Source organism: Telmatherina bonti, assembly GCF_933228915.1.
Source record: "Telmatherina bonti genome assembly, chromosome: 13".
Taxonomy (NCBI): Eukaryota; Metazoa; Chordata; class Actinopteri; order Atheriniformes; family Telmatherinidae; genus Telmatherina; species Telmatherina bonti.
This window is the reverse complement of record NC_136611.1, coordinates 20224832-20250005: the sequence shown is the minus strand read 5'-3', so window position 1 is coordinate 20250005 and position 25174 is coordinate 20224832. Positions and strand designations below refer to the sequence as shown.

General features: G+C 37.8%; 3 protein-coding genes across 3 annotated transcripts; 2 read left to right on the top strand and 1 right to left on the bottom strand.

Moving 5' to 3' along the window:
- Positions 1-258: 258 nt before the first annotated feature.
- On the top strand, positions 259-8736 carry myo1ha (myosin IHa; the record flags this gene model as incomplete). Its single annotated transcript, XM_079251063.1, has 31 exons — positions 259-393; positions 513-628; positions 1831-2029; positions 2119-2199; positions 2555-2734; positions 2822-2920; positions 3021-3134; positions 3221-3292; positions 3375-3494; positions 3567-3634; positions 4024-4129; positions 4224-4304; positions 4395-4486; positions 4799-4893; positions 4994-5040; positions 5217-5297; positions 5466-5571; positions 5660-5777; positions 5867-5980; positions 6071-6147; positions 6220-6288; positions 6890-6974; positions 7056-7218; positions 7311-7394; positions 7468-7561; positions 7636-7691; positions 7769-7904; positions 7989-8059; positions 8327-8424; positions 8506-8605; positions 8710-8736. The coding sequence occupies exons 1-31, from the start codon at positions 271-273 to the stop codon at positions 8734-8736; spliced, it is 3072 nt and encodes a 1023-aa protein (XP_079107189.1). The 5' UTR covers positions 259-270.
- A 376-nt stretch (positions 8737-9112) lies between these two features.
- Positions 9113-13642, bottom strand: kctd10 (potassium channel tetramerization domain containing 10). The gene is made up of 7 exons (XM_079250722.1): positions 13566-13642; positions 12504-12717; positions 11874-12043; positions 10901-10987; positions 10777-10829; positions 10454-10649; positions 9113-10353 (listed from the first exon to the last, which is right to left on the bottom strand). Exons 1-7 carry the CDS (start codon positions 13566-13568, stop codon positions 10135-10137), a joined length of 942 nt encoding a protein of 313 aa, XP_079106848.1. The 5' UTR covers positions 13569-13642; the 3' UTR covers positions 9113-10134.
- A 429-nt stretch (positions 13643-14071) lies between these two features.
- Positions 14072-24378, top strand: ube3b (ubiquitin protein ligase E3B). The gene is made up of 28 exons (XM_079251539.1): positions 14072-14101; positions 14233-14449; positions 14621-14789; positions 14993-15110; positions 16060-16119; positions 16208-16312; positions 16436-16532; positions 16622-16707; positions 16816-16898; positions 17024-17129; positions 17217-17337; positions 17454-17631; positions 17879-18045; positions 18173-18340; positions 18439-18610; positions 19005-19123; positions 19229-19343; positions 19431-19530; positions 19610-19729; positions 20042-20218; positions 20308-20418; positions 20503-20640; positions 20719-20784; positions 20872-20930; positions 21023-21205; positions 21465-21576; positions 21667-21759; positions 22604-24378. The coding sequence occupies exons 3-28, from the start codon at positions 14629-14631 to the stop codon at positions 22793-22795; spliced, it is 3207 nt and encodes a 1068-aa protein (XP_079107665.1). The 5' UTR covers positions 14072-14101; positions 14233-14449; positions 14621-14628; the 3' UTR covers positions 22796-24378.
- The last annotated feature ends 796 nt before the right edge of the window (positions 24379-25174 follow it).

Genomic DNA, 25174 nt, shown 5'->3' with positions numbered 1-25174 from the left:
TTTAAAAGTTACCATGGAGATTTAGTCCAAAAGAAAAGCTTTTATCCTGGATTTAAAAGCATCTACATTTGATGAAATTTCAATCTTCACAGACAGTTTGTTCCACTTTTCAGCATAACAGCCAAATACTGCTTCCCCATGCCTGGAAATGGTTTTATGTTTTGTGTTTGTTTGTTTTTAGAGAGATGTGTCATTTAAAATGCCACGGCTCAGTGCCGTGGAGCTCAGTATTATGGTTTATTCCCACTTGTTGCTCAGGGTCTGCTAAACATGGAGGGCGCCCTGACAGCCAGGGATCGGGTGGGAATCCAGGACTTTGTTCTCCTGGATGAAACCACAGAGGTGGCCTTTATCAGCAACCTTAAAAAACGTTTCAGCAAAGATCTCATTTATGTGAGTCCAGGAAAGACAATTCAAATCCTGCATTCAACATTTATGTGCCTTTTTTTTTTTTTTTTTTTTTTTACAATAAGTCTAAGAATGTTTTTCTTTTTCTCCTCTAATCTATTCAGACTTACATTGGTACTCTGTTAGTGTCTGTCAATCCATACAAGGAGCTGGACATCTACAGTAAGAAACAGATGGATATCTATATGGGTGTCAACTTTTTTGAGCTTCCACCACACATGTGAGTATGTCGAGAAAGCTATGAGTACTGATTTGAACAGGAAAGATAAACATATGTAAGACACCACAGCAATATTTTACCAATGCCAAATTATTCAAAATGGTTTCCTTCTAAGTGCATTGCTTCTCTTTTTTTTTTTTTTCTGTTTATAAAAATGAAATGAAGACTATAGTATTATATATTATATATTATTATACATTTGCTATATTAAAATACAGGCCACAACATAAAAGTGTGAGTTTATAGAATTTTTATTGCTTTCTTTCTGTAAATTGAGCTTATTTTACATGATAGACTCGATCCTCTTCACTGCTGAAAACATTACTGTTGTATAAATCTCTGGGAAGGTGTTCTGCGTTTCTTTTTTTTGACAGAAAAAAACAATAAACATAGAGATTTGATGGTTTTAAAAAAATTTTTTAAATTAACCACATGACCTTTAAAACTTGCATGAACTTGCAGCATGATCATTATCTCTCAGGAAGCTGGAAATAATTTCTTCTCTCTCTATTTTAGTTCCCTTTGTTAATATTGCGTGTTTAAAAATTTTTATTCCCTTAATACATTTTGCAAACATGCAGTCTCATATTATCTCACCTCTGCTTTAGTGACTGGACTGTGCACTGTGCAGGTACAAACAAGAGTTTCTTTCCTGGATACCATGCTGGAGAAGTCATCATTTTCACTGTCTTCCAAAAAAACTGTGACAGTAATTCAGATTATAAAACCAAATTCTGTCATTTGAGTCCTTTTTAGGAGGGTCACCACTGCTTCTCTGATTAGTGAAACACTTGCTCATCATGTAGTACCTATGTGTAGTACCTGAGTACTGCTGACTTTTTGTTTTCTATTGATGCCAAGCCCTGATTTGTTTAATTTATTTTCCTTACTGACCAAGAATGTCGATACGGAGACAGTTACAGGTCAAATTCCATGGAAAAGTTGGTGTATACACAGGTTTTATAAAAACAATTTAGCAAATTATGGGTATACTTAACATGGTTTATTGTAATTACAGGAATTACTCATCAGTTCATCAATTCATTTGTATTTTAGAAAGACTTGATTGATTTGATATTCAAATGATTTTTCACAAGTTGTAGTAACTTTTGTCATATACTTTAATGCTTGATAAACGCTCCTTGATTAACTTGTCCAGACTAACCAATAAGAAATATAACGACTGCTGTATATCATTACAGCTATGCCTTAGCAGATAATGCCTACCACACTATGCTGACAGAGTTCAACAATCACTTCATTCTCATCTCTGGTGAGAGCGGAGCAGGAAAAACTGAGGCCTCCAAGAAGATACTGCAGTATTATGCTGTCAGCTGTCCAAGCACCAATTTACTAAACACTGTCAGGGACAAAATGCTCATGTCCAACCCTGTCCTAGAGGTCAGACCACTACTTTTGCAGTTACATGTCTAAAAGTGGGTGATACTGCCAATGATTTTTCTGACTGACATGACTGTGTTTGACTGCAGGCTTTTGGGAATGCCAAAACACTTAAAAATGACAACTCAAGTCGATTTGGGAAGTATATGGACATTCAGTTTAACAGCCAGGTAAGTAAGGGGTCACAGAAGTGATAGAGCTTAAGAAATTACTTAAAAGCGGGTAAAAGAAAGAAAAAATGAGCACTGACTTTTTTGTTCACTGTGCTTAATTGTTGCATAATTTGTGATGAATAAAACACAGGGACAACATTTACATGTCAACACTGAAAAAAGACAATTTAAAACACTGATTCAAGGTTCGTTTGCAAAACCACGAAGTGCATTTAAAAAAAAAAAAAAGGAGCAAAATACCAAAATTCTTAGACTGATAACTTCTTAATGATTGAATTTAATCTTTAAAAGTCTTAACTTTGGTTTCTGGACATTAAGCTGACTCTTGCTCTTGTGATCATGTTCCCCTTAGGGGGATGCTGTTGGAGGCCACATATTGAACTACTTGCTGGAGAAGTCGAGAGTTGTGCATCAGAATCATGGGGAGAGAAATTTCCACATATTCTATCAGCTAGTGGAGGGGGGATCAGATGACCTGCTACAGCAGCTGGGCCTGGAGAGAAATAGCCAGAAATACAACTATCTAACACAAGTGTGTATGATGTAGTAAAGCTTCTACAGACAAAACTATAAGGCAGTTGTCCACTTGACATTTTGTTGTCTGTACTGTTTCTGACAGGGGGAGTGTGCCATTGTACCGTCCATCAATGACAAAAATGACTGGAAATCAGTCAAAAATGCACTGCAAGTCATCGAGTTTGATGAAATTAATACCAACGTAAGGTGGATAGCATCTCAGATGCCTTGACTGACAGTGGAACAGCTGTTTCTTTGGTTACCATTTTTTGCAGTACAATTAAAATCATAATTCTGTGCAGCACTTGTTTGGGGTCGTTGCCAGTGTTCTCCACTTGGGGAATGTTCAGTTTGACACTGACAATAAGGGCCATGTCCTTCTGAACAACAACACAGAACTAAACTGGGTTTCAAATGTAAGGAAACAACAAAGCTCGTTTTAAAATAATCAAAATATGTCCAGTATGCACAAGGGCACTCCTCATATCATTTATCTTTGCAGCTGCTTGGTGTAGATGCCTACAGTCTTCAGGAGGGACTTACATTCAGGAAGATTGAAGCCAAAAAGGATCAGGTAATAATATAAAAACTGTCTTTATTTTTATTAAATAAATGCGCTTTTCTGTTTCAATTGATCATGTTTTCCCTCTTTACAGGTTCTTAGTCCATTTACAATTGATCATGCCATCTATGCCAGAGATGCCCTGGCTAAAGCCATATATGGACAGACCTTTACCTGGTTGGTAAACATGATCAATGAGTCCATGGAGAACAAGGTGAAGACAAGGGTTTTTTTACAGATGACAAATTCTGGGTAATAACACGTTTTAATAAAGTCTTTCTGATAGGACACATCAAAGAAGACTGTTATAGGGCTTTTGGACATATATGGATTTGAGGTTTTCTACGTAAACAGGTAAGTGGTATCTTAAATATTATCAATTTGACACTGTCACCTTGCAGCATGAAAGTTCTGGATTTTGATGCGCTGGGCGGTGTGGGGTTTGCATTAACTCTATGTTCAGCATAAGTTTAATGGATGCTCCAGGTTCTTCTGACTGTCCAGTTGAATTTAAAGTAGGTGTTAGAGTGTGTGTTTGTCTCTCTGAGTTAACTCTGAATGGACAGGTGACCCAGGTTATGCTGCAGCCCCCTGTAGCTATCTGATGGAAAAACAGAATAGCTGAGGAATGATGGATGGGGGTCTCGTCCTTGCTAACAAAGAAACTTTACTTTTTAGAAAATAAACTCTCAAAACAACATATTTGCTGAGTTTGATCTCTTGTGCTTTGCTCTTTTCCTCAGTTTTGAGCAATTCTGCATAAACTACTGCAATGAGAAGCTTCAGCAGCTCTTTATCCAGCTGACACTCAAAAATGAGCAGGATGAATACGAAGCAGAAGGAATTGAGGTAACTTGATATGAACTTGAAAAGGCCATGTGTTCATATATTTTTACATTATTTTGTTTTAAACAGCTGAATCTATCTGGTTTGATTTCTCCAGTGGGAACCCGTTCAGTTCTTCAACAACAAGATCATATGTGACCTGGTAGAGGAGAAACGCACAGGAATCATATCAATACTGGTGTGTATGGCCAGTCTTACCATTTCATGGAACAGAAAAGAAGAAAACCACACACAGCAGATAATAAAACTTCTTCTGGTTGTCCTGCAGGATGAAGAGTGCCTCAGGCCAGGTGATACCACTGATCTTACCTTTCTGGAAAGATTAGAAGAAAAGATGGGAAATCATCCCCACTTTGTAACGTGAGCTCAATTCTCACATGAACAACTTTATCAAAGCACATAATTTGGAAATCGAACACTAAACACGATCATTCTGAATCTCTCACTAAGAAGTAGTAATTAAGTATGTAGTGATTAACAACCCATTCACTTAACTGTCCAATTGACAGTACACAACTCATCGAGTCAAGATTTTTGTCATTGGTACATGCATTCATTCATCAGTGCTGTGTTGATGGGAATCAACAACGAGACAAAAAGAGGGGATTAGGATTAATCTAAACAGCCTCTCACTCTTCATCCCTTTGTCTGTCTCTGTCTCTGCAACTGCAGACACAAACTGGCTGACAAAATGACACGTAAGACTCTGGAGAGGGGAGATTTCCGTCTCTTGCATTATGCCGGGGAGGTCACATACTGCGTTGTGGGTAAAAAGAACCACAGTCTTTTGCCTCTTCACATATCTAAACATTTTCACTTTTAATTATTCATTCTAAGGCTCCAGATATCTGTCTTTGTTCTTTCAAGGTTTCCTGGACAAAAATAACGACCTGCTGTATAGAAGCATAAAAGATGTAAGTGTGAAGTTTTGTAGTGCAATTAGACAGAACCGCTTTGCACTTGACGGGAGTCTTTAATCACTTCATGTTGTAGGCTTATTCTTACTATTGAAAGAGGAATAAATGTTTTTTTTTATTTTTTTTTTTTATAACGCTCTGTGGTGTACATATGTACACCTTCTGTCTCCTAGCTGTTGTGTCAATCTAAAAATGCCATAGTCAGAGAGTGTTTCTCCGTCATGGATCTGGACAACAGGAGAAGACCAGAAACTGTAAGTGTGTTTATATCTAGCTCCCTACATCCTTCATCACTACCATCTGATGCTATACAGTACTTTATTTGCTCAGAAACGTTTATTTTTGTTAGAAACAGCTGAACCGCTCCATGATCTCTGACTGATTAGCTGATAGGGACTATGACCCTGATCTTGTTTCTGTAGGTGGCAACCCAATTTAAGAGCAGCCTCGTGAAGCTGACAGAGATGCTCACAGCAAAAGAGGCCTGGTACATACGTTGTCTGAAATCCAACGAGTCAAAGAAGCCAGGTAGATCAGCAGAGAGTCAGATCATCTGAAGAAGATGGGAATGTGTGAATCTGATTAAATCGTCCTTGTGTCTGTCACACAACCACAGGTCAGTTTGATGAAGCACTGATCAGACACCAGGTGAAGTATCTCGGCTTGATGGAGCATCTCAGAGTCAGACGAGCTGGTTTTGCTTATCGACGCAAATATGAGGTTTTCTTAAAAAGGTATTTCAACAGCTGTCCTTTGCTGCATTTGTGTTGGATTTTTTCAGTTTAAAACAAGGGCTGTGTGTATTGTTTGGCTTGTCTCGCAGATACAAACCTTTGTGCCCAGCCACCTGGCCACACTGGACAGGAGTGCCTGCTGATGGAGTGGAAGTGCTGGTTCAACATCTGGGATACTTGCCAGACGAGTACAAAATGGGACGGTGAGGACAGCTTTCTGATTTAACTTGGCTATTGCACTGCAAGCCACAATTAACAAGAACTGTTTTTTTATTTTTTTTTTATTTTTACAGTACCAAAATATTCATTCGTCACCCAAGAACACTTTATGCCACAGAAGACGTTTATGAGAAATGTAAACATGACCTCGGTGAGTTTGAATAAAATGTTTAAATCAATCAGTTGCTTCAAAAGGATTTCATTTTATGCTCTGCATTTGCAGCAACACGACTTCAGACTAAATACAAAGGATACAAGGCAAAGGGAGAATTCCAAAAGAAGAAGGAAGCTGGTAAATGCAGCAACACAACACAGAGTGGCGTTAAAACGTATGCAATTCCTTCTAAATTTTCATCACTTCTGCAAAACTATAACATAAATCATGACATTATGAAAATAGTTCTGAAACTGATTAAATATTTTTTTATTATTTTCTATTTGTAATTGTCAAAGTACCATGCTATCATGGAGGGCTATGAATTATAGGTAGTGTAGGAGCCATATTATGAGTCATAAATGTCTGCGAATATGCTGATGTGTGCATGCTTGATTGGCACTTGGGTGGAGGGTGTGTCACTTTGGGTGTGAATGCACATGTTAGAAATAGTTGCACTTACCTGAGCGCATCGTTTGGCTGTAAGGATGCAGAAGTGGGGTGAGCTCGGGAGAAAACTTTTTGTTGACCACAATTAGATGCTTTTGCTCTGCGGATTGTTTGTTCATTGTAATTTATTTAAAGTAACGATGAAAATAAACAAATGCAATAAGGAGAACATACATCTTAGTGCGCGTGTTTAGCCTGCAGCGGCTGAAGTAGATAATGGCGTTGGACAGTTAGCCGCAACAGGTAGTAAAAAAAGTGAGGCTTTCTCCATTACATTTCTTGTTCGCAGCCACTAAGATTGAAACCTGTTGGAGAGGAGTGCAGGCTCGGAAGGAGAGAGAGAAGAGAGCCTGGGCTGTAAAAGTCATCAAGAAGTAAGCAAGAATTTTTTAAACTCATGCATTACCAACCCACCATCCTTCTGAAGACTGCTGTAACATTTCACCTTTTTTCAGATTTATCAAGGGTTACATGACCCGAGGGCAAGCAAAAACCACAGACAACTCTGAGTACCTGCAATTTGTGAGACAAAGTTACTTGAACAGATTAAAAAACAATCTGCCTAAGACTGTTCTGGATAAGACCAGCTGGTTAACGCCGCCGCCTGTGCTGACAGAGGTAGGCTATTGCAACATATATAAGCTGAATATCATCAACCTCTATACCAGTTTTATTAGGACTTTGCATAATTTATACTTTTATTTTTGTAGACGTCAGAGATCCTGCGTAAACTTCACTACCGTTTAATGGTACGGAAGTATGTGAGAGGAATCACACCCCAAAGGAAAGCACAAGTAAGAGGCATCAAATGCACATCCTATCAGAGAATATGGAATCAGTTTTTTAATAGTATTTTTCTACTTTCAGCTTCAACTGAAGGTTATAACTAGCTCCATCTTCAAAGGCAAAAAGGACAGTTATCCACAAAGTGTCCCTCAGCCTTTTGTAGACACAAGAATCAGTAAGTTTCAGATGAAGTCCAACAGTGCTATTTTCATTTTAAACCATGATGTTTACACTACTTAATATCTCCAGGTGACCAGGACATAAACATGAGGGTTCTCCAGATGATCCGCAATGAGCAGATTAAGGTAATAAAATGGCATTGGCACTAAAAAGTATTTCAGAATCACATCCCACACAGCTCATTGTATTGTATATTCTACAGTATAGCGTTCCAGTAATAAAGTATGACAGAAATGGCTTCAAACCAAGGCCAAGGCAGCTCATTCTCACTCAGACTGCTGCTTATCTGATAGAGGAGGCCAAGATCAAACAGAGAGTGCTGTACACCTCTCTCAAAGGTCTAACCAACACAAGAAGTATAATACTACCCATCAGGGAAGTTTTTTTATACGGTGTAAAAACTTTTGTTTGACTTGTTGCAGGCATTTCAGTCAGTAACTTGACTGATGGCATCATTGTATTACATGTGACATGCAAAGACCTCAAACAAAAGGTAAATACAAATGTATAATCCAGCAGATATTTGTGCTTTTTAAAATGATCTCTTATTCACAAATGTACTAGTTATGTTTGTTTACATTCAACAACAGTGTTCAGATCCAAACAACCATGGAGGCTGTAAATGTTTTTGTAGAAATATACTGAAATAGAAAACATGAGGCATAAAGCTAATTTACATATCAACATATCCATATTTTTAGGGTAGAAAAACTGACATATTTGTCATTTTGTCTCACTATATTGACTCTGGTTTATTTAGGGGGATTTGGTAATGCAGTGTGATCACTTGTTTGAGTTTTTGACCAAACTCAGTGTCATTGCTAAAAAGGAGAATGCAATCAAAGTGGTTCAGGGCAGGTGAGTTTCAGCTTTGAAATGAACAATAATTTGATACAAACATTGATCTAACCCCTCCTCCTCCCCACCATTCATTGTTAGTATAAAGATTGAAATCCAGGCAGGGAAAGAGAGTGCGGTGGATTTCAGCACTGGGCAGGAGCCCATGGTTTACAAAGCCAAGAATGGACACCTCATGGTGGTAAGTGGAGCCCTGTGATAGTGAAAGGACTGATTTGTTTTCAGCTCTGGCTTAAAACTAACCTTCAAATCAAGGAGATACCTTAAGACTCTCTGTCACCGCAGGTTGCCACCCGGGTACGGCCTCGGTGATGCGTGGGGCTGAGGAGACACACAAGTAGCCACTGCATATTTCATTACAAGACCCCAAAAGAGAGGATACAATATACACACTTGACCAGAGACACACAGCCTATGAAGTTGTCTGCTGGATATAAACAAACTTTGTCTTTGATCAAGTTCCAAGTTTTACACTCTTTCTGTACTTTATGCAAATGACTGACTCATTTGTTATGCAATTCATCCCAAAACATTTTGACTTTTAATGAAAAATCTTTTAATATTTTAATACCTGCAATAAATTTTAATTTAAAAAAATCACTCTAAAATTCACAATGATGAAGCCATATGTGTCACATTTGTATATGTTGACTGCGAATGGAAATATAAAATAAAAACAGATTGAGTGTTTGTAGAAATTTATTTGTGATAAAGAATATATAAATATAAAACAGTTTTATGTTCTGTACTTCTGTACAATAGACCTATAAGTAATGCAACTGATATTTCTACTTAAGCCTAGTGTGCAAACTGTATATTCTCCAATGAATGCAGCAATGAAGGACAGGTCTAATTTCTCTCCCTGTTAAAAGCATGTAGACAGGGTTTCTTTCCTGCCAGAGAAATCTCCAGTTACAGTCATTCACTTCAACCTCAGCATCCATCATTCAATCAGCCCGGTACATTTAACACCTCGGGTCACAGCTCAGGTTCCATCCACTGAAAATAATGATTTGTTTTGTGGAGTGAAGAAAATGCTATGTTAGAACTAAATATAGCAGAAGCATTACAGTGAAATGTTGCATCTATCTGGGATATTTTATTCATATAAAATTTAAAAGTTTAATTTCTATAATAAAGCAGACCGCAATATAGCCATGGTAACACGTAAAACGGTGCCACCATGTGGGCCCATTATGAACAACACAAGGTTCATCCATAGATTATTTTACAATAGACCTGTTAGAACCAAGATAGATCAAAGCTCAAATAGCTACACTACTTTTTCTTTTTTCATTAGTTGATTAAATGAAATAATTTTGCTCTCCTGTGAGTCAGATAATGAGGACCTCTAAAAAATTTACACCAACATTCTTTTCTCATCTCTCCGCATACAAAGTAGTGAAATAATGCTGAATACAAACATCCATGTTCATGAGCTTCTGCATGACAGCAGAAAACAGTGACTGAATACACAACGGAAAACAGACAACTAACAATACACGACAACTTGAGAGCACAAGTTAGACAAATGGACAAGAAAACATCACTTCACCACCACACACTGTTGCTGGACGCTTATCAAACAGAAGTCTACTGGAGAAGCTGGTAAATGAAGAAGGAAGCCAAAGAGAGGCGCTAGGTGTTGTAAGGCACAGGTGTGGTGTAAAGACTGTACGGGGTCCGAAACAAAGGGTCAGAAGGGAGAAGTCACTGGTGGTGGTGTGTGCGGTCATCAGGTCGTTTGATATGGATCCTACGAACTCGCTCAATTCGATCGCGCTCTTCATCCTCATCCAGATGATTCGATCGCCCCGCAGCACCCCCTGTCGCCTCCAACAGGGCATTGTCTGGACCCCTTCCATCATGGGACTCATACAGGAGGATGTTGAGGGTTTCCTCATAGATTCTTGCCTCAGGGAACTCAACCTATGTGATACACAAAAATTTAAGTTAAACAAGCAAACTGTAGCTCTAGCTGTAAAAAGTAAATGCTCTAAAGAGGCAACATGCAAAAATTAACATTAACCTTTGTCTGCTTCTTTTCTGTGGCATACACAATGGAGGTGCAACACACTTCAGCAATCTTACGACCTTGACCATAAAATGACCAACAACAGATCTCATCCCCAATTACATCTTTGATGAAGAGTACCCGGCCATTGAACCGCAAGGACAGCTTGTCAAAAAGCTCAATATTTTTTAACATGTTGTCATCAGAATTGCTGTAATCGGGGAAAGGACAGAAAAACAGCAATTATGAACAATAATTTATTAAGAACCATCATTAACTCAACATGTCATCCTTCCTTAAGTAGGCATACTAAATGATCTTATTAGATGAGGACTCACCTGGTATATGAATATTTGTTGTTGCTTCTGTTATACAGCAGTTTCACAGTAGGCTGTAAATTCAAGAAGGCTGTTTAATCAAAAAGTAAATAAATAAAGGACAGTGCCTCTTACAAAAAAATACCTTATTTGAGGTTGCGATAAGTCTCTGCTCTTCTTTAGACGATGTCATCAGAGGCACTTTACAAAGTGGTTCATATGTTTCTTTGTTCTGAAAGAAAGATTGTTTTACATTTAAAAAGGGAGTAAAAATCCAATAATCTAAAAAATGTGAAATACATAATATCCAAATGAATTTTGTTAGAGTGAATTATCTACAGAATACCAGACTGAATTTATGTTGGATAAATGTAAACAGTACTACCTTTAAAGTGCATATCATAGTTGCAAAAATGATAATGAGAGGATTTTAGTCTCAGTGTAATTTTAATCAAACAAAGTTTGTTGAGGAGTGACTATGATCCAGTTTTAGTTTGACTCAACTTAGTGTTATCTGACAAGCTCAATATTGCAACCACAGTTCTATTGGTACATTGTTGCATGTATTTTGTTTCCTCAAAGTACATGTAAGTACAGCTCCTATATAGTTAGCAATATTACACACTAATCTGACTTTGACATTGCTCCATGTTTAAGCAGACAGTGGATACACTATTTCAGTAAACAGGATCTACGCACTCAGTAACTGCAGACAGATCAGACTATAGCCAAGTTTTGCAAAGGATATATTTGTACATGATTTGTGGACACTAATATTGGCCTGGGAATGTCTTGGGATCCCTCCCAATGAGCTGGCAAATGTAACTGGGGATAAGGAAGTCTGGGCTTCCCTGCCTAAGCAGCTGCCCCTGTGACCCAATTCTGGGTAAGCCATAGAAATTGGAAGGATGGACTTGTGGGTAAAATTGTTCAAAAGAAAGTGAAATATATCTTTACATTTATCGATTCAACAAGAGGCTTCCTTAATTAAGGATGTGAAACCACCATAAAGTTTATTACTATAGTTGTTAACCATTACCAATAAACAGATTCATTCAAATTATTGTTTGAACTATTCTATATTACTGTGAGAAAAGAGAAAATTCTGACAATGGTACCTGCAAAGCAGCAGTGCATTCATCAGCCAATCCTTGGACAAGGTAATACTTGGCTTCAGCGAGCAGCTCCTCAGTTTCCCGACGGCTGTCTGGGAGTGGTACCGCCCCATCTCGGAGGTAGTTAAGGATTGTTCCGAAGTGTTTTCCACAGCGATCAATCAGGATCCAACCTATTCACAGACACAGAAATGTATGCAGCTCATTTTCACCCATATTGTGACTTCCCCTCTATGTTACAGTTCTACATTAATTTTATGCTATTCGATTCCTAAAAACATAAATCCAGTGTGTTGTTTATATTATGGTGTTTGTTCCATGTTTTCTCAATTTTTTCTGCTGCAGTGATAAAACTTTCAAAGGCCCCCTATCTCACAATGGTAAAGGGTCCTTCAAAAATTTCCTGGATCCAAAGGGTGATCCAGATCACTCACAAAATTTAATGGAGTCTAAGTTAGAACAGGACCCATTCTCAGGAAAAAAAAAAAAGTTTAATAGTTTTTGCGTGAAGTTGCCAACAAACAGACAAACTAACAGATAAACACAAAAAATATCCTCCTCTGAGGAGGTAATAACAGATCACACTGTTAAGAGTGATGACAAAACAGGTTAAAATTTTTACCCATATCTCACCTTCGCTGTCTGTGAGCACCTCCATCCTGCCACTAAACATAGCTTTCAGCATCGTGTCCTGCTTGGTAAGCGTCTGCATTGTAGTGTAGTACAGTGCACCGCCCACATTTAACTTCACATATTTAGAGCTGGGGCTGGATCCTTTGAAGGATGTAGTCCGTGTTGTAGCTGCTGGCACTGCCGAGCTCACCACACTCTCTCCTGACATCTCTTCCTGAAACAACATAACATGAAACAAAGTGATACACAGAACTAATACCGTTGTATAACAATAAGTCAATTAATTAGTCATCTTACATGTTTGAATATAGGTTGAGACAAGGATCATAACAGCACAATTGAACTGGTATGCCAATATGCATTTAGTTTAGTCTTTGTGCACTGGTATTTCACAATATGTAATGACAGTTACATAAGTCGTACACTGTGTACATTAAATTGTATTATTCTCCCTGTAAAACTTGTTAACAGTAAATTGTTATTATTGTGTAATGTCCTGACACACAAAAAAACCACTTAAATTACAAAAAGATGTGCTTTATTGCTTTAGTTTGTTTTACATTGCTGTACAAAACGGCAGCTTCAAAATATTCCCCCATTACCCACTCCGGTAATTGATTAATTAATGGATAAATAAATAAATAAATAAACTAGAAAAAACCAACAACATTTGAAACGTTAGGCCTAGCTGGAGATATTTTGACCTCAATATTGGTGATGTGAAAAACGCGACCATTCAATAAATATTTGCAACACGGTGGTTATTTTTTAAAACAGCTAAACCTATTGGCACAAGTGTATTGCATGATATTTTGATTGAGTGTTTTCCTATCTTCCAAGACCCTTGAGCCTGAACTCAGTAAAGAGTCATATGAAGCTATCCATCTCGGTTAGTGAACTAGCACGCTAGTTAGCATAATCTCATTTTACCAAAAGTGTTCCGCTTATGGCAAACAAGAACATTCAACAGAACTAATGATAGAAACGGTTTTCTTGATAATGTTGGTCCAACACAATTAGTACAATACTATCAATAGTCAATATTTTATAGCGTATATTTACCATAGAACCCACAGCTGACTTCGTAGTTGTTGCTCGCTCGCTAACCTTAGCCAGCTAGCTACACCCACTTCCTTCCGTTTCACTGCTGCGTATTTATCAAATGACGTCAACCCTGGCAAACGCGTTTAAAGTGACAGATAATATTATGTTCTTAACTTATTACAAGATTGAATCCGTTATAAGTGACAATTCAGTTAAAGATGCAACAAATGACCGTTTCTCACTACATGATGTGACGCCATTTATTTGCATAATTAATAATAATTTTAAAAAGTCCTTTAATTACTTCAGCCTGCACTTCCGTTCAAGGAGTAACAGTAAAAACATTCCCCCTACCGCCCACCTAATACACTGGACGAAAGCTTTATCAGGGCAAAGAAATACGAAGTTGCTGTTGCTACAACACAAAAAGGTTAGTTTTTAAAAAATATTATCATTCATATGTTCTTTCGTTCCGCAACTTGTATATGAGGATAACAACTACCCGGAATCATTAAATGCAACACAAGGGATTAATAGCTGCAGTCAATGTACAGGTCCGTTTTCATTGTTTACATTTCGAAACGATGTGTTCACTGTGTTAAAGACATTGTTATCAGTAGATGATCAAACATCATCTGGCAACTATGTTGAATATCTATTAATTGTCGCTAAATTCTGCCCACAGGGTTAAATCCCAACAAGCTGCGAACTAGCCCTGTGAGCTAACTATCGCTGCTCCACCTTCACTGTGTCGCTCTTTGCTTCAGAGATGGCAAGTTAGTCTTCATGTTTTATTTGACTCCCCTCTTGCTTGGATGTCAAGATCAGCCAAATGATCAAAACGGTATAGCACCCATTGAGGCTAAAGGCCAGACAAAGTTTTATTATCCATACTATCACAGGTAAGTTTACTGCTTACTCAAAACAATATAGTCATGTGCCATTATTGGATGTAATGAGCAAATGTTGGCTCTGGGACTCATGCCAAGCATTGATTGTAATGCCATTGCGCAGCCTGCTGGGGTAAACGTCTGTGGTACAACAGCCAAGTGAATTATGTTCTTCTTTTCTAGGGTGCAATATGTTTAGTGTGCCTCAAAGCTCAAAGTCCGAGTTCCTGGACAAGGCCAGGCAGGCCAGAGAGGAAAGAAAGGGACAGAAGGAGAAGGAAAGAGCAGCAATCCAAATTCAAGCTTTGGTCAGGAGATTCCTCTGTCGCTGCAGACTTCAGAGGCAAATCAGGTGACACCACTTTGCCAAAATGTACACAAATAAAAAAGTTTACTGGACAGTAATTGTGGGACCTCTCACAGACCCTGGTACCTTAACCCAACCTGAACCACTTGGTTAATGCCTAACAGTTTTTCTTCTTACTGTCCAGTCACTCTTCACTTTTATGCCTTAAATTGCTCAGTATTTCATATTTCATATTTATTTCTCACCAGGAAAGAAGTTGATGACTATTTTCAAGTCTCTGAAACTGGGACGGCAAAGAGAAACGCACTTTCAATTTTCAAAATTGCTCGGAAATTACTATTCATTTATTGCCCTGAAGATAAGATGGTGAGTTACTCACTATTCATCTTCAATGAACACTTATACATTACATATTATAAAACAATGATGTAAAATTTTACATTTAAGATAATCATTCCATATACAACTAATAATACACAATGTTAGAAATTAATACAGAGAATCTCACCAGCACGTTATAAAATATTTTAATCCTTAAGTCAGAATTTTTATCACTTACTTAATGTTTTTAGTTGTTTTATTAACCAGAATTCAGTTAAAGAGACAGTATTCAGGGAATGATGTTTTTTGGGGAATGTGGGTGGGTTCTTTGCTCTATGTCCTTGTGTGTGTGTGTGTGTGAGTGTGTGGAAAGAGCTTGTGTCTATTTTTTTTAAATGCCTTTTTATCCACTGTTTGTTTTAATTCTTAAGACTTGATTTTATCCTGTAAAGCACTTTGTGTTGCCTGAGGCATGAAAAGTGCTCAAGAAATAAAGTTTGATTTGATTTGATTTACAGACTGTTATATTTTTTCACTTATGCCACTGACATATCTGATAAAGTAATTCATAACATCACTAATGAATACGCATTTATTCAGCTAATAAAAATCATCTGTTTGAATTCTTTTAGTTTAATTGTAAATAATAAAAGTTGGGAAAAACTGTAATACACTGAAATTAAAACATATTGTGCCACTGTTATTGCAGAGTAAAAAATTGTTGCAGCTAAAAGCAATTTCTTTTTTATCTTTATTATAAGGTTAATTCTTATAATTGTTACTTTTAACAGGATGTATAGAAAACTGGTGTAATCATTGTATTATGAGAGGAATGTTGTATTGACTCCAGGAAGAATAGCTGTATTGCAATAGCTGAAGGCGATCAAAATATATACTAATACAAACAAACTTTCCGAATGTTTTTGAGGCTGTCATAACATTTGAACACTTACTTTAATCTCTGTGACTAAAATACTGTCCTTTTCTCTGTCAGAGATTTGAGAAGCTTTGTCGCGCTATCCTGGCCAGCATGGAAGTTGAAAATGAGCCCAAAGTGAGTGTGCATGTTTAGATACAATCCACATGTCAAGCATTTTTAATATGTGACTTTGGTCTCAGTTGTTATTACATTTGGTCCTCAGGTCTGGTATGTTTCTTTGGCTCTTTCCAAAGACCTAACTATTCCCTGGCTGAAACAGGTTAAAGATGTGTTGTGGACTTGCTGTAAGCTCATGAAAAACCTAAAGGTTAGTTTGTATTCAACTCTGGAAAATAGGTTGTGATATAGCTTTGATTTTATTTATTTATGTTACTGAACATACTTATTCATGTATGTGCAATAAACAACATGTCTGTTTTTGGATTTTCAGCCAGACATACTTCAAGAAAACAAGCTGGTAACACTGTACCTCACCATGCTGGTAACCTTCACCGACACATCAACGTGGCGGATAGTACGAGGGAAGGGTAAGTTGTTCTTATAAATACATATGTTCTTGCTGCATAATGGGCTTTATTCAAAGAGAAACATAATATTTTCTGCTTTATACTGGCAGGTGAAGCTCTCAGACCTGCTTTGACGAGGATTTGTGAAAACATCATGGGTCATCTCAATCAAATGGGATTCTATTCAATCCTCCAGGTTCATATTACAGCTCACAGAAAAAAGTGTCATCTGTTTTTCTCTATAGCGTCATTCAGCTGTCTATTTAATTAAAAATCACATTGTATTTTAACCTTTTAATCTTAGATCTTGCTGACCAATGGCTTGGCTCGTTCTAAACCATCTCTCTCCAAAGGCACTCTGACTGCCATTTTCACTTTGTCACTAAGGTAAGTTAGTATTTCAGTGTTACGTAAATCAGATATTCTTATCGCATTTTCATTTAAAAAATTTTTTCCTTCTATTTATAGTCTTTTTACCATTCTGTATTTTATATAAATCTGGTATTTTACAGGCCAGTCATTGCTGCTCATTTCTCTGAAAACCTGCTCCGATCATTCCTCATCCACATCATGTCAGTTCCTGCCATCACGTCCCACTTTAGTGTGCTGGCTCCAGAGGTAAAACCCCTCAGCTGTGTGTCGCTGTTGCACAATGGGACTTTGAAATAAAGACATTTGGTTTTAATACGTGCTTTTCCTCGACAGTGCATGGCATCTATCCAGATGCACGACTTGCTACGGAAGTTCATTTTGTTTCTCAGTCGGGAAGAGCAGTGTCTGGACATCTGTGTGTGTCTTGAAGGCAGCCACACACTCTGCTTACTTGGTATAATATTTTTGGTGATTTGGTTCTTGCATTTTCAGTCAGTAAAATTTTGTTTGCAAATGAAATGATTGCTGTCCTGTGGCTGGTTTAATTTCACCGCTTCTCATATTTAACAGGCAATCTGATTCACTTGGGTTTTCTCAATGAGAAAGTCTTAGAAGAAGAAGCCAGTCATTTCGTGAAGGACCTGACCGACATGCTGTCCTACTGCCAGAGATATGTTTCCCAAAAGAAGTCTAATTTGACCCACTGGCACCCTGTTCTGGGCTGGTTCTCGCAAACAGTTGATTATGGGTTAGTGATGCTGTTTTTATATCTTGACTTATATTGTTTTTTCACGCTTGTTAAAGGTAAATAAGTAATAGTGCCATTAAACAACAATATAATGTATAATAAGCTCACAAAACATTAGTTCTAAGTGGATATGTTATTAGTACTGTAGTTCAGTACTTTTTCTTTGATGGAGAACAATGAATGAATGTCACATACATGTACTTGACTTTGTCTCCCACCTGTGTCGTTTGCCTTCTGTTGTCCTCAGTCTTAATGAGTCGATGCCTCTGGTCACCAAACAGCTTCAGCATCTATGGGGTGTAACTGTAATCCGAACACTCTTCAGTGATGTCCTCTCTAAAAAGCTGGAGAGCCAGGAGCCAACCCCCCCACCGCCACAACCTAGCACATCACAAAACAACCTACCAGTTAAAAGTAAGTTTGAACCTAAACTGGATCTGCTTTTTTAAAAAAATTTATTTATTTTTTTTAAACTTTTAATTAGTACAAAATCTTTGGACATGTTTTACCATCAAGCTGCGGCGTGTCTGTGTTTTTACAGACCTCTTCAAGAGAGCATTTCAAAAGTCGGCTTCTGTGAGGAACATCCTGAAACCAGTTGGGGGGAAACGAGTGGACTCCGCCGAAGTTCAGAAAGTGTGCAGCATCTGTGTACTCTACCAGACTGCTCTGTCCACACTGACGCAAATACGCCTCCAGATTCTCACTGGTCAGTTCCAAAAAAAATCTGACATTTTCATAACGAACAAACATGCAGTGTTTGGGATCATCATGAAGAAAACCCTGCACTTGGATGTTTTTCTGCAGGTTTGACACATCTTGATGACCTTTTACCCAAACTGTGGGCCTTCATCTGTGAGCTTGGTCCTCAGGGGGGCCTCAAACTCTTCATGGAGTGTCTCAACAATGACACAGAAGAGTCTAAGCAGCTCCTGTCTATGCTCATGCTCTTCTGTGACTGCTCTCGGCACCTCATAACGTAATTCAACAGAATTTTACTGTACTGCATTCAATCGCGTACACATGAAAAGTATGTCATGATGCTCTGAAAGTTCCTCAAGAGGAAATCCTAAAATTTTCTCTTGTAAAAGTTTGAATAAGAATGTTTTTTTTTTTTTTCCATCTTAGCGATGATGTGAACAATTCCTAGATATAAACTCACTCTTACAGATTTGTGAATATGCAGTGCAGTCTATATATCTTTCAATACAGCTCTTTTGCAGTTGCATTTCTTTGACTCTGCTTAAAGGCTGAGCTAGTCCAGACTAAACAACAAAAAGCTGTCATGTTGGAGTAGTGCTACATTACAACAAACGCCACATAGAGATGCTTACCAAGTTAGGAATTGATTTTTAACTTTTAATTTTTCACAGAATTCTTGATGACATTGAAGTGTATGAAGAACAAACATCTTTCAAAATAGAAGAACTCATCACCATCTCCTCTTTTCTGAACACGTTTGTGTACAAGATGATTTGGGATGGCATTTTAGGTAAATTTGTGACCTTAAGGAATCTTGAAAGTTATTATTTAACATTATTTTTTCTAGAAAGTGTCTTTTTGTACATAAAAAAAAAAACTTTTTGTGTACTGATAGAAAATGCAAAAGGAGAAAAACTGGAGCTGTTCCATAGTGTTCATGGTTGGCTGATGGTGCTTTATGAACGTGACTGCAGACGCAGGTTCACCCCCGATGACCACTGGCTGCGCAAGTAAAATACAAAGTCGCAAAATGCAAACTGCTGATCTCTTTATCATGTTGACTTTCAGTAGAAATATTTTCCTGTTTTTGTTTTCAGGGATCTGAAGCCTAGTCTGTTGTTCCAAGAGCTGGAGAAAGGCAAGAAAAGAGCCCAGCTTTTACTGCAGTACATCCCTCATGTCATTCCTCATAAAAACGTGAGTAAACAGAATTCTTCAGTTGCGCTGATGTCATGCCTTTTTTGAGTCCTAAAACTACTTTTCTTCAATTTTACAGAGGGTGCTGTTGTTCAGGAATATTGTCACAAAGGAAAAAGAAAGTTTAGGATTGGTTGAAACAAGCTCTGCTTCACCACATGTCACCCACATTACCATACGTCGCTCAAGGATGTTGGAGGTATGAAGTCAACCAACCCAACAGATTTTTTTTTTTTTTTTTTTCTCAATCAATCAATGAATTCACATGTCTGGTCCAACAATAATATATAAATTCAGCAACAAAAAAAAAAGAATAAAGAAAGGATTTTTGGCCTTATAGCCATAAAGTTCTTCTTGGCAAAGCTAATTTGTTTGGCACTACACAGCAGCCAAATGACTATTCAGTTTGCTGTGATGCTGGACAGGACAAGCAGAGTTAAAAAAGTCAATGACTTCATAGCGTGTTACTCTGAGTTGTTCCATAACAACACTCTGATTTTTCCACCCTAAGGATGGATACGACCAGCTTCGCAGGTTACCGGTGAACTCTATAAAAGGTGTTATTCGTGTGAAGTTTGTGAATGACCTGGGGGTAGACGAGGCTGGAATCGATCAGGATGGTGTCTTCAAAGAGTTTCTGGAGGAGATCATTAAGAAAGTTTTCAATCCTGCTCTCAACCTGTTTAAGGTAACCCAGACAAACTGTGTGCCGTTTTAAAATGGTCTCGCTTCACATGGCCATGTCCTGTTTTTAGTGTAAAACTTTGTATTTCATAGACCACAGGCGGAAATGAAAGGTTGTATCCTTCACCCACATCTTACATCCACGAGAACCATTTGCAGCTATATGAGTTTGTGGGGAAGATGCTTGGAAAAGCTGTTTATGAGGTATATGTAGTTTAAAAATATCTTTTTCTCATTCTTATTTATCATTTTGAGGATTTGTAGTGATCGTTTTGTCTGTGCATTCAGGGCATTGTTGTGGACGTTCCATTTGCCTCCTTCTTTCTCAGTCAAGTCTTGGGTCATCACCACAGCACGTTCTACAGCTCTATTGATGAGCTTCCATCACTAGACTCTGAGTTTTACAAAAACCTCACTTCAATCAAGGTTAGAAGAATTTCATTTGCTTATTTGTGGCATACAAATCACTTACTGGTATGATATATATATATCTTTTTTCCACAGCGCTATGATGGAGATGTTGGGGATCTTGGACTGACTTTGTCCTATGATGAGGATGTTATGGGGCAGGTGAAGATAGAGTTCATTCAATATACGACATAAATGTATTAAATACATAAAATCTAAAAGTTAAAAGTAAATTTTGTCCCCTTACAGCTTGTCTGTCATGAACTGATACCTGGGGGGAAAACCATGCCTGTCACCAATGAAAACAAGTCAGCATTTCTTTTTTTTATTTTGCTTATTGTTAACCCTCCTGTAGTAATCACTGTCATTCTCCGATTTTAATTCTCACCATCTCCTGCAGGATCAGCTACATCCACCTTATGGCTCATTTTCGGATGCACACGCAGATTAAGGAGCAAACAGCTGCTTTCATCCGGGGCTTCCGCAGCATCATTAATCCAGAGTGGCTGCACATGTTTTCCACACCTGAGGTTCAGCGGCTTGTCTCGGGGGATAACGCTGAAATTGACCTTGATGATCTCAAGTAGGAAGCATTTCATCTTTGTTTTTTCTTCTGTCGTCATTCTAACAACACTGATGCCATTAAATAGATGTGGCTGCTTGCTTTTTAATCGTCCCAGTGACTAACTGGTTTTAGCAACACAGCAATGACGTGATGATTAGAAAGTTAGAACATCCACTTTGTACAGTTTAACTAAGCCAGATCCCTTGTTGCACACATGCTGCCTGCTTGTTGTGCCACTTTAATCTGATTGTCATTTTTGTCCTTTTCTTTCTCTCAGGAAACACACAGTGTACTATGGAGGTTTTCACAGTAGCCATCGTGTCATCATCTGGCTGTGGGACATCCTGTCTAGTGACTTTAATGCTGAAGAGAGGGCTATGTTCCTAAAAGTAAGCAGAATTTTGTTTGACACAGCTAAATGTTTTTTTTGGGGTTGGGGGGATTTAAATATTTATTGTCTTTAAATTTTATCTTTATAGTTTGTTACTAGCTGCTCAAGGCCACCTCTTCTTGGTTTTGCTTACCTCAAACCACCTTTCTCCATCCGCTGTGTGGAAGTTTCAGATGACCAGGTATGAATAATGATAAAGCAAAAAAATGCTGTTTTGTAATTTCCTTCGTTTATACGTAAAAAATCTTTTTTGTGTTCATGGGCTCAAATGTACCAAATGGACAAGCTAACATCATCACAAGTTTGCTTAAATTTATTTTAGATCTAATTGTAACCTTTGGATGACACCAGAGAATGGGTTTCGTCCTTAATGAACCTTCGTCAGGCTGTTACTGCAGCTGTGGTTCTGCCTTTAGCTATGCCTTTAGGTCTGAAGCAGCTGGATCCAGTTGAGATCCAGTTATTACCTCGGCCATTGCAATATATTGCACTTCTTTGCCTCTAAAACACTTCTGGTAGATTTCACAGCTTGATTTTGGTCTTTGTCCATACACCCATCTTGTTGACTCTGCAGACTGTGAGCCAAAACTGCACCTTTATGTGTTTTTAAGAATTAATCTGGCTTCTTTTATCTTCAGTCACATCATTGGTAAACAGTAGAGAATCTATGCAACTCAGGAAGTACCACATAGTTTTTTTTTTTTTTGGCTATTCCTATTGTTCCCAGTCCATCGGTGAATAATTTGTTCTGCTTTTGCAGCCTTATGATGGTCTGTATAACTTTTCGTATGAGCTCTTCTGACTTCATGTAACTCTTTTGTACTCTTTTATTCTTTATTGCATTTAAGACCTTGAAAAAGAGTTGTGATGTTAAAGAGCTTTGATTCCTATTTTGCTGTTTAAGCCCATGTTTGTTACTTAACTTGTATGAATTTATTTAGATAAACAGCTAAGTAAACAAAAATGCTAATTAAAATCTGTTTGTGTGTTTTCATAAACTGTCTCATTTCACCCTCTGTGACCAGGACACTGGAGACACCCTCGGTAGTGTCCTCAGGGGCTTTTTCACCATTCGGAAGAAGGAGCCTGGTGGGCGGCTTCCTACTTCATCTACATGCTTCAACCTGCTCAAGCTTCCCAACTACAGCAAGAAGAGCATCTTGCGTGACAAACTGCGCTACGCTATCAGTATGAACACAGGGTTTGAGCTTTCTTAACTCAGTTGCATCGGAGGACTGAAGGATTGTGTTAAACAGCATGAAACATGAAGATGCCCGGCTTAGACTAAAGCCTGTCACATTTAAGGGGTACCGTCTATACAAAAGGAAGGGTCACAAAGGACTTGTTTTGTCTCCTTATGCTCCTTTTGTCTCCTAAAACTGGATGAGCTCTGATGGAGTGAGCGTTACTGTGTCTCACCTACTTTTATCAAAGGGGATGCTGCTCCTGCAACACAGTAAAATCTTTAACGTCTCCCTCTGACACTCCATAAAGTGAATATATCATTACTTAGCTCGATCAAACACACAAGTACGGTGGCTAGATCTGTTTCTCAGGCCTAATAGAATCATTTTTGGATCTAACTACTATTTCAAGCAAACTGGAAAGCAATACAGATGCAATGCAAGCCATTAGACACGTGGTCGATTCACTTGTGTAAAACCCGATGATGCATTGTTAATGTGCTTACAAGTTTGGATTCCATCATCCATGCAACTTTTAGCTGATATTGGATGAGTCTTAAATGTTTGCTGGGCATAGTGCATCTTTTGCAAGTGAAAGGCAAATCAATGTCTTGTGTTCAGTCTCTACGACCAGCTCGAGAGTGATCCTGTGTAGATTACATTATGTCAAGTTTAGAGACAAATCGTTTGACCTCTACGCATTTCTCCCTGCTAAGACTTCACTCTGGCAACAAGACACTGGCCTTCTGGGTTTTATGTTCTCAGGACATTTGAGAACCGAAAATTGGCTTCAGTTCTGGTGAAGCAGTACAGACCGTTATAAAATCTGATTGTGCTGTTATTAGATTTGAAGAAGATGTCCTTGCTGAAGCAACGACTGCTGTTGGGCAAAATATGAACTGGAAATGTTTTTGTCAGTGTTTGTATCTTTACAGAGGAGCAGATCCACCTGTTAAATGTCACACACCTGTGCTTATTAACATCAAGAGCAGAGTTAATTTGTCATGTTAATCTATGTTTTAGTATCAAGAAAGCATTATAACAAGACCTTTGACTAACGCAGAGTGCCTCATGTATTACCATTACCCCTCGCTATTACATGTGTGACTGTATCACAGCTCTGACCAATAACTTCAGCTGTTGGAAACAAGCCATAGAAATGGGGGGCTGTGGTCCTGGACTATGTTTCTATTCAAAACAGAGCAGTAAAACAGCATCTCTGCTCCCACGGCAACAACCATGGAGGGTTTACCTACAAAACTCTCTAATCTATGTGGACTTTTTAAGCCATTCAGAAAAGATCTTGAGGTCTAAAACCTTTTTTTAAAATGATGTCATGGACTAATTTGTCAACCAAATGCAATGGCATGATTTAACGACGTTTCCGTGGAAATGTTGAACACATTTTTGTGGTTTGTGGCTGTTGAGGTGAAAAGGGACAAGAGGGTGGATGTGGCTTTATAAGCTTAAATATTAACACAGGATTTATTTAAATTTGAAAGTAAAGGATAATTTTTTTTTTTTTTTTTTTTTGGTAATTTACTAGAAAACAAAATGCAATTTTAATTCAACAAAAGAGAGTTAAAGAAAATGGCAAACTTGACCAGAATCTTTATGATGCAAAAAAAAAAAAAAAAAAAAAAAAGTGTCATGAATCATGTTTTTATTCTGAATGTGTACGGATTGGATATGCTTGTTAGTAACAAAGTTTCTAAGTAGTTACTAGTTAGTGCTATGGCTACTAACTTGTATGAAAATTGTGATTTAAAGAGAATACAACACACACACAAATTTAAATATATATATATATATATATATATATAAATAACAGCAGTAGTACAGCTTCTAGTTTAACATTTTTGAAATGTGACAAATTGAAGGAACATCTTTCTTCAGTTCTCCTGTTCAGCCAATGCAATGGAAATAGTGCAAATGGAATTGTTTAACACACTACAATGAGTATGTTGGTGCCCAGATGGAAGATACCTCACATACTTGTTTTGTCTCTTGTTTGATATGATGTCAAGAGAAGAATAGACTTTACCTGTACCCTTGGACTGCTGATTCCGGCTTTGACTATCCACACTTTTAGTACAAGAAATAATAAAAATGATCCTGAAAACAGCGACCCCCCTTTCTCCCCATCGTCTTGTGACAATGGAATATCTTGTTTAATTGTCTTTTAAAATTGGCTGCACAACTTCATGGAGTGTTTTTAAGCTATGTCCATGTATGAGAAACCATTACCTGTAATGTCGAATCGTGTACTAGTATTATATAAATTCTTGAATTTATTTACACATTACGGGTGCTTTCTTTTCCCAGCTCAATTATATTCTTGTTTAAAAAAAAAAAACACCTTCTGAATTGCATCATGATGGAATCACATATGAAGCTAAAGCTTACTGGTAA

Coding starts and splice junctions, on each gene's coding strand:
- kctd10 (XM_079250722.1), bottom strand. Junction 12,044..12,503: donor GGTGCTCACAGACAGCGAAG/GTGAGATATGGG, acceptor GTCTGTGAATAG/GTTGGATCCTGATTGATCGC. Junction 10,988..11,873: donor AATGCACTGCTGCTTTGCAG/GTACCATTGTCA, acceptor TCTTTCTTTCAG/AACAAAGAAACATATGAACC.
- ube3b (XM_079251539.1), top strand. CDS start 14,629: ATGTTTAGTGTGCCTCAAAGCTCAAAGTCCGAGTTCCTGGACAAGGCC. Junction 17,130..17,216: donor TTAGTGTGCTGGCTCCAGAG/GTAAAACCCCTC, acceptor TTTCCTCGACAG/TGCATGGCATCTATCCAGAT. Junction 19,124..19,228: donor GATTTGGGATGGCATTTTAG/GTAAATTTGTGA, acceptor GTGTACTGATAG/AAAATGCAAAAGGAGAAAAA.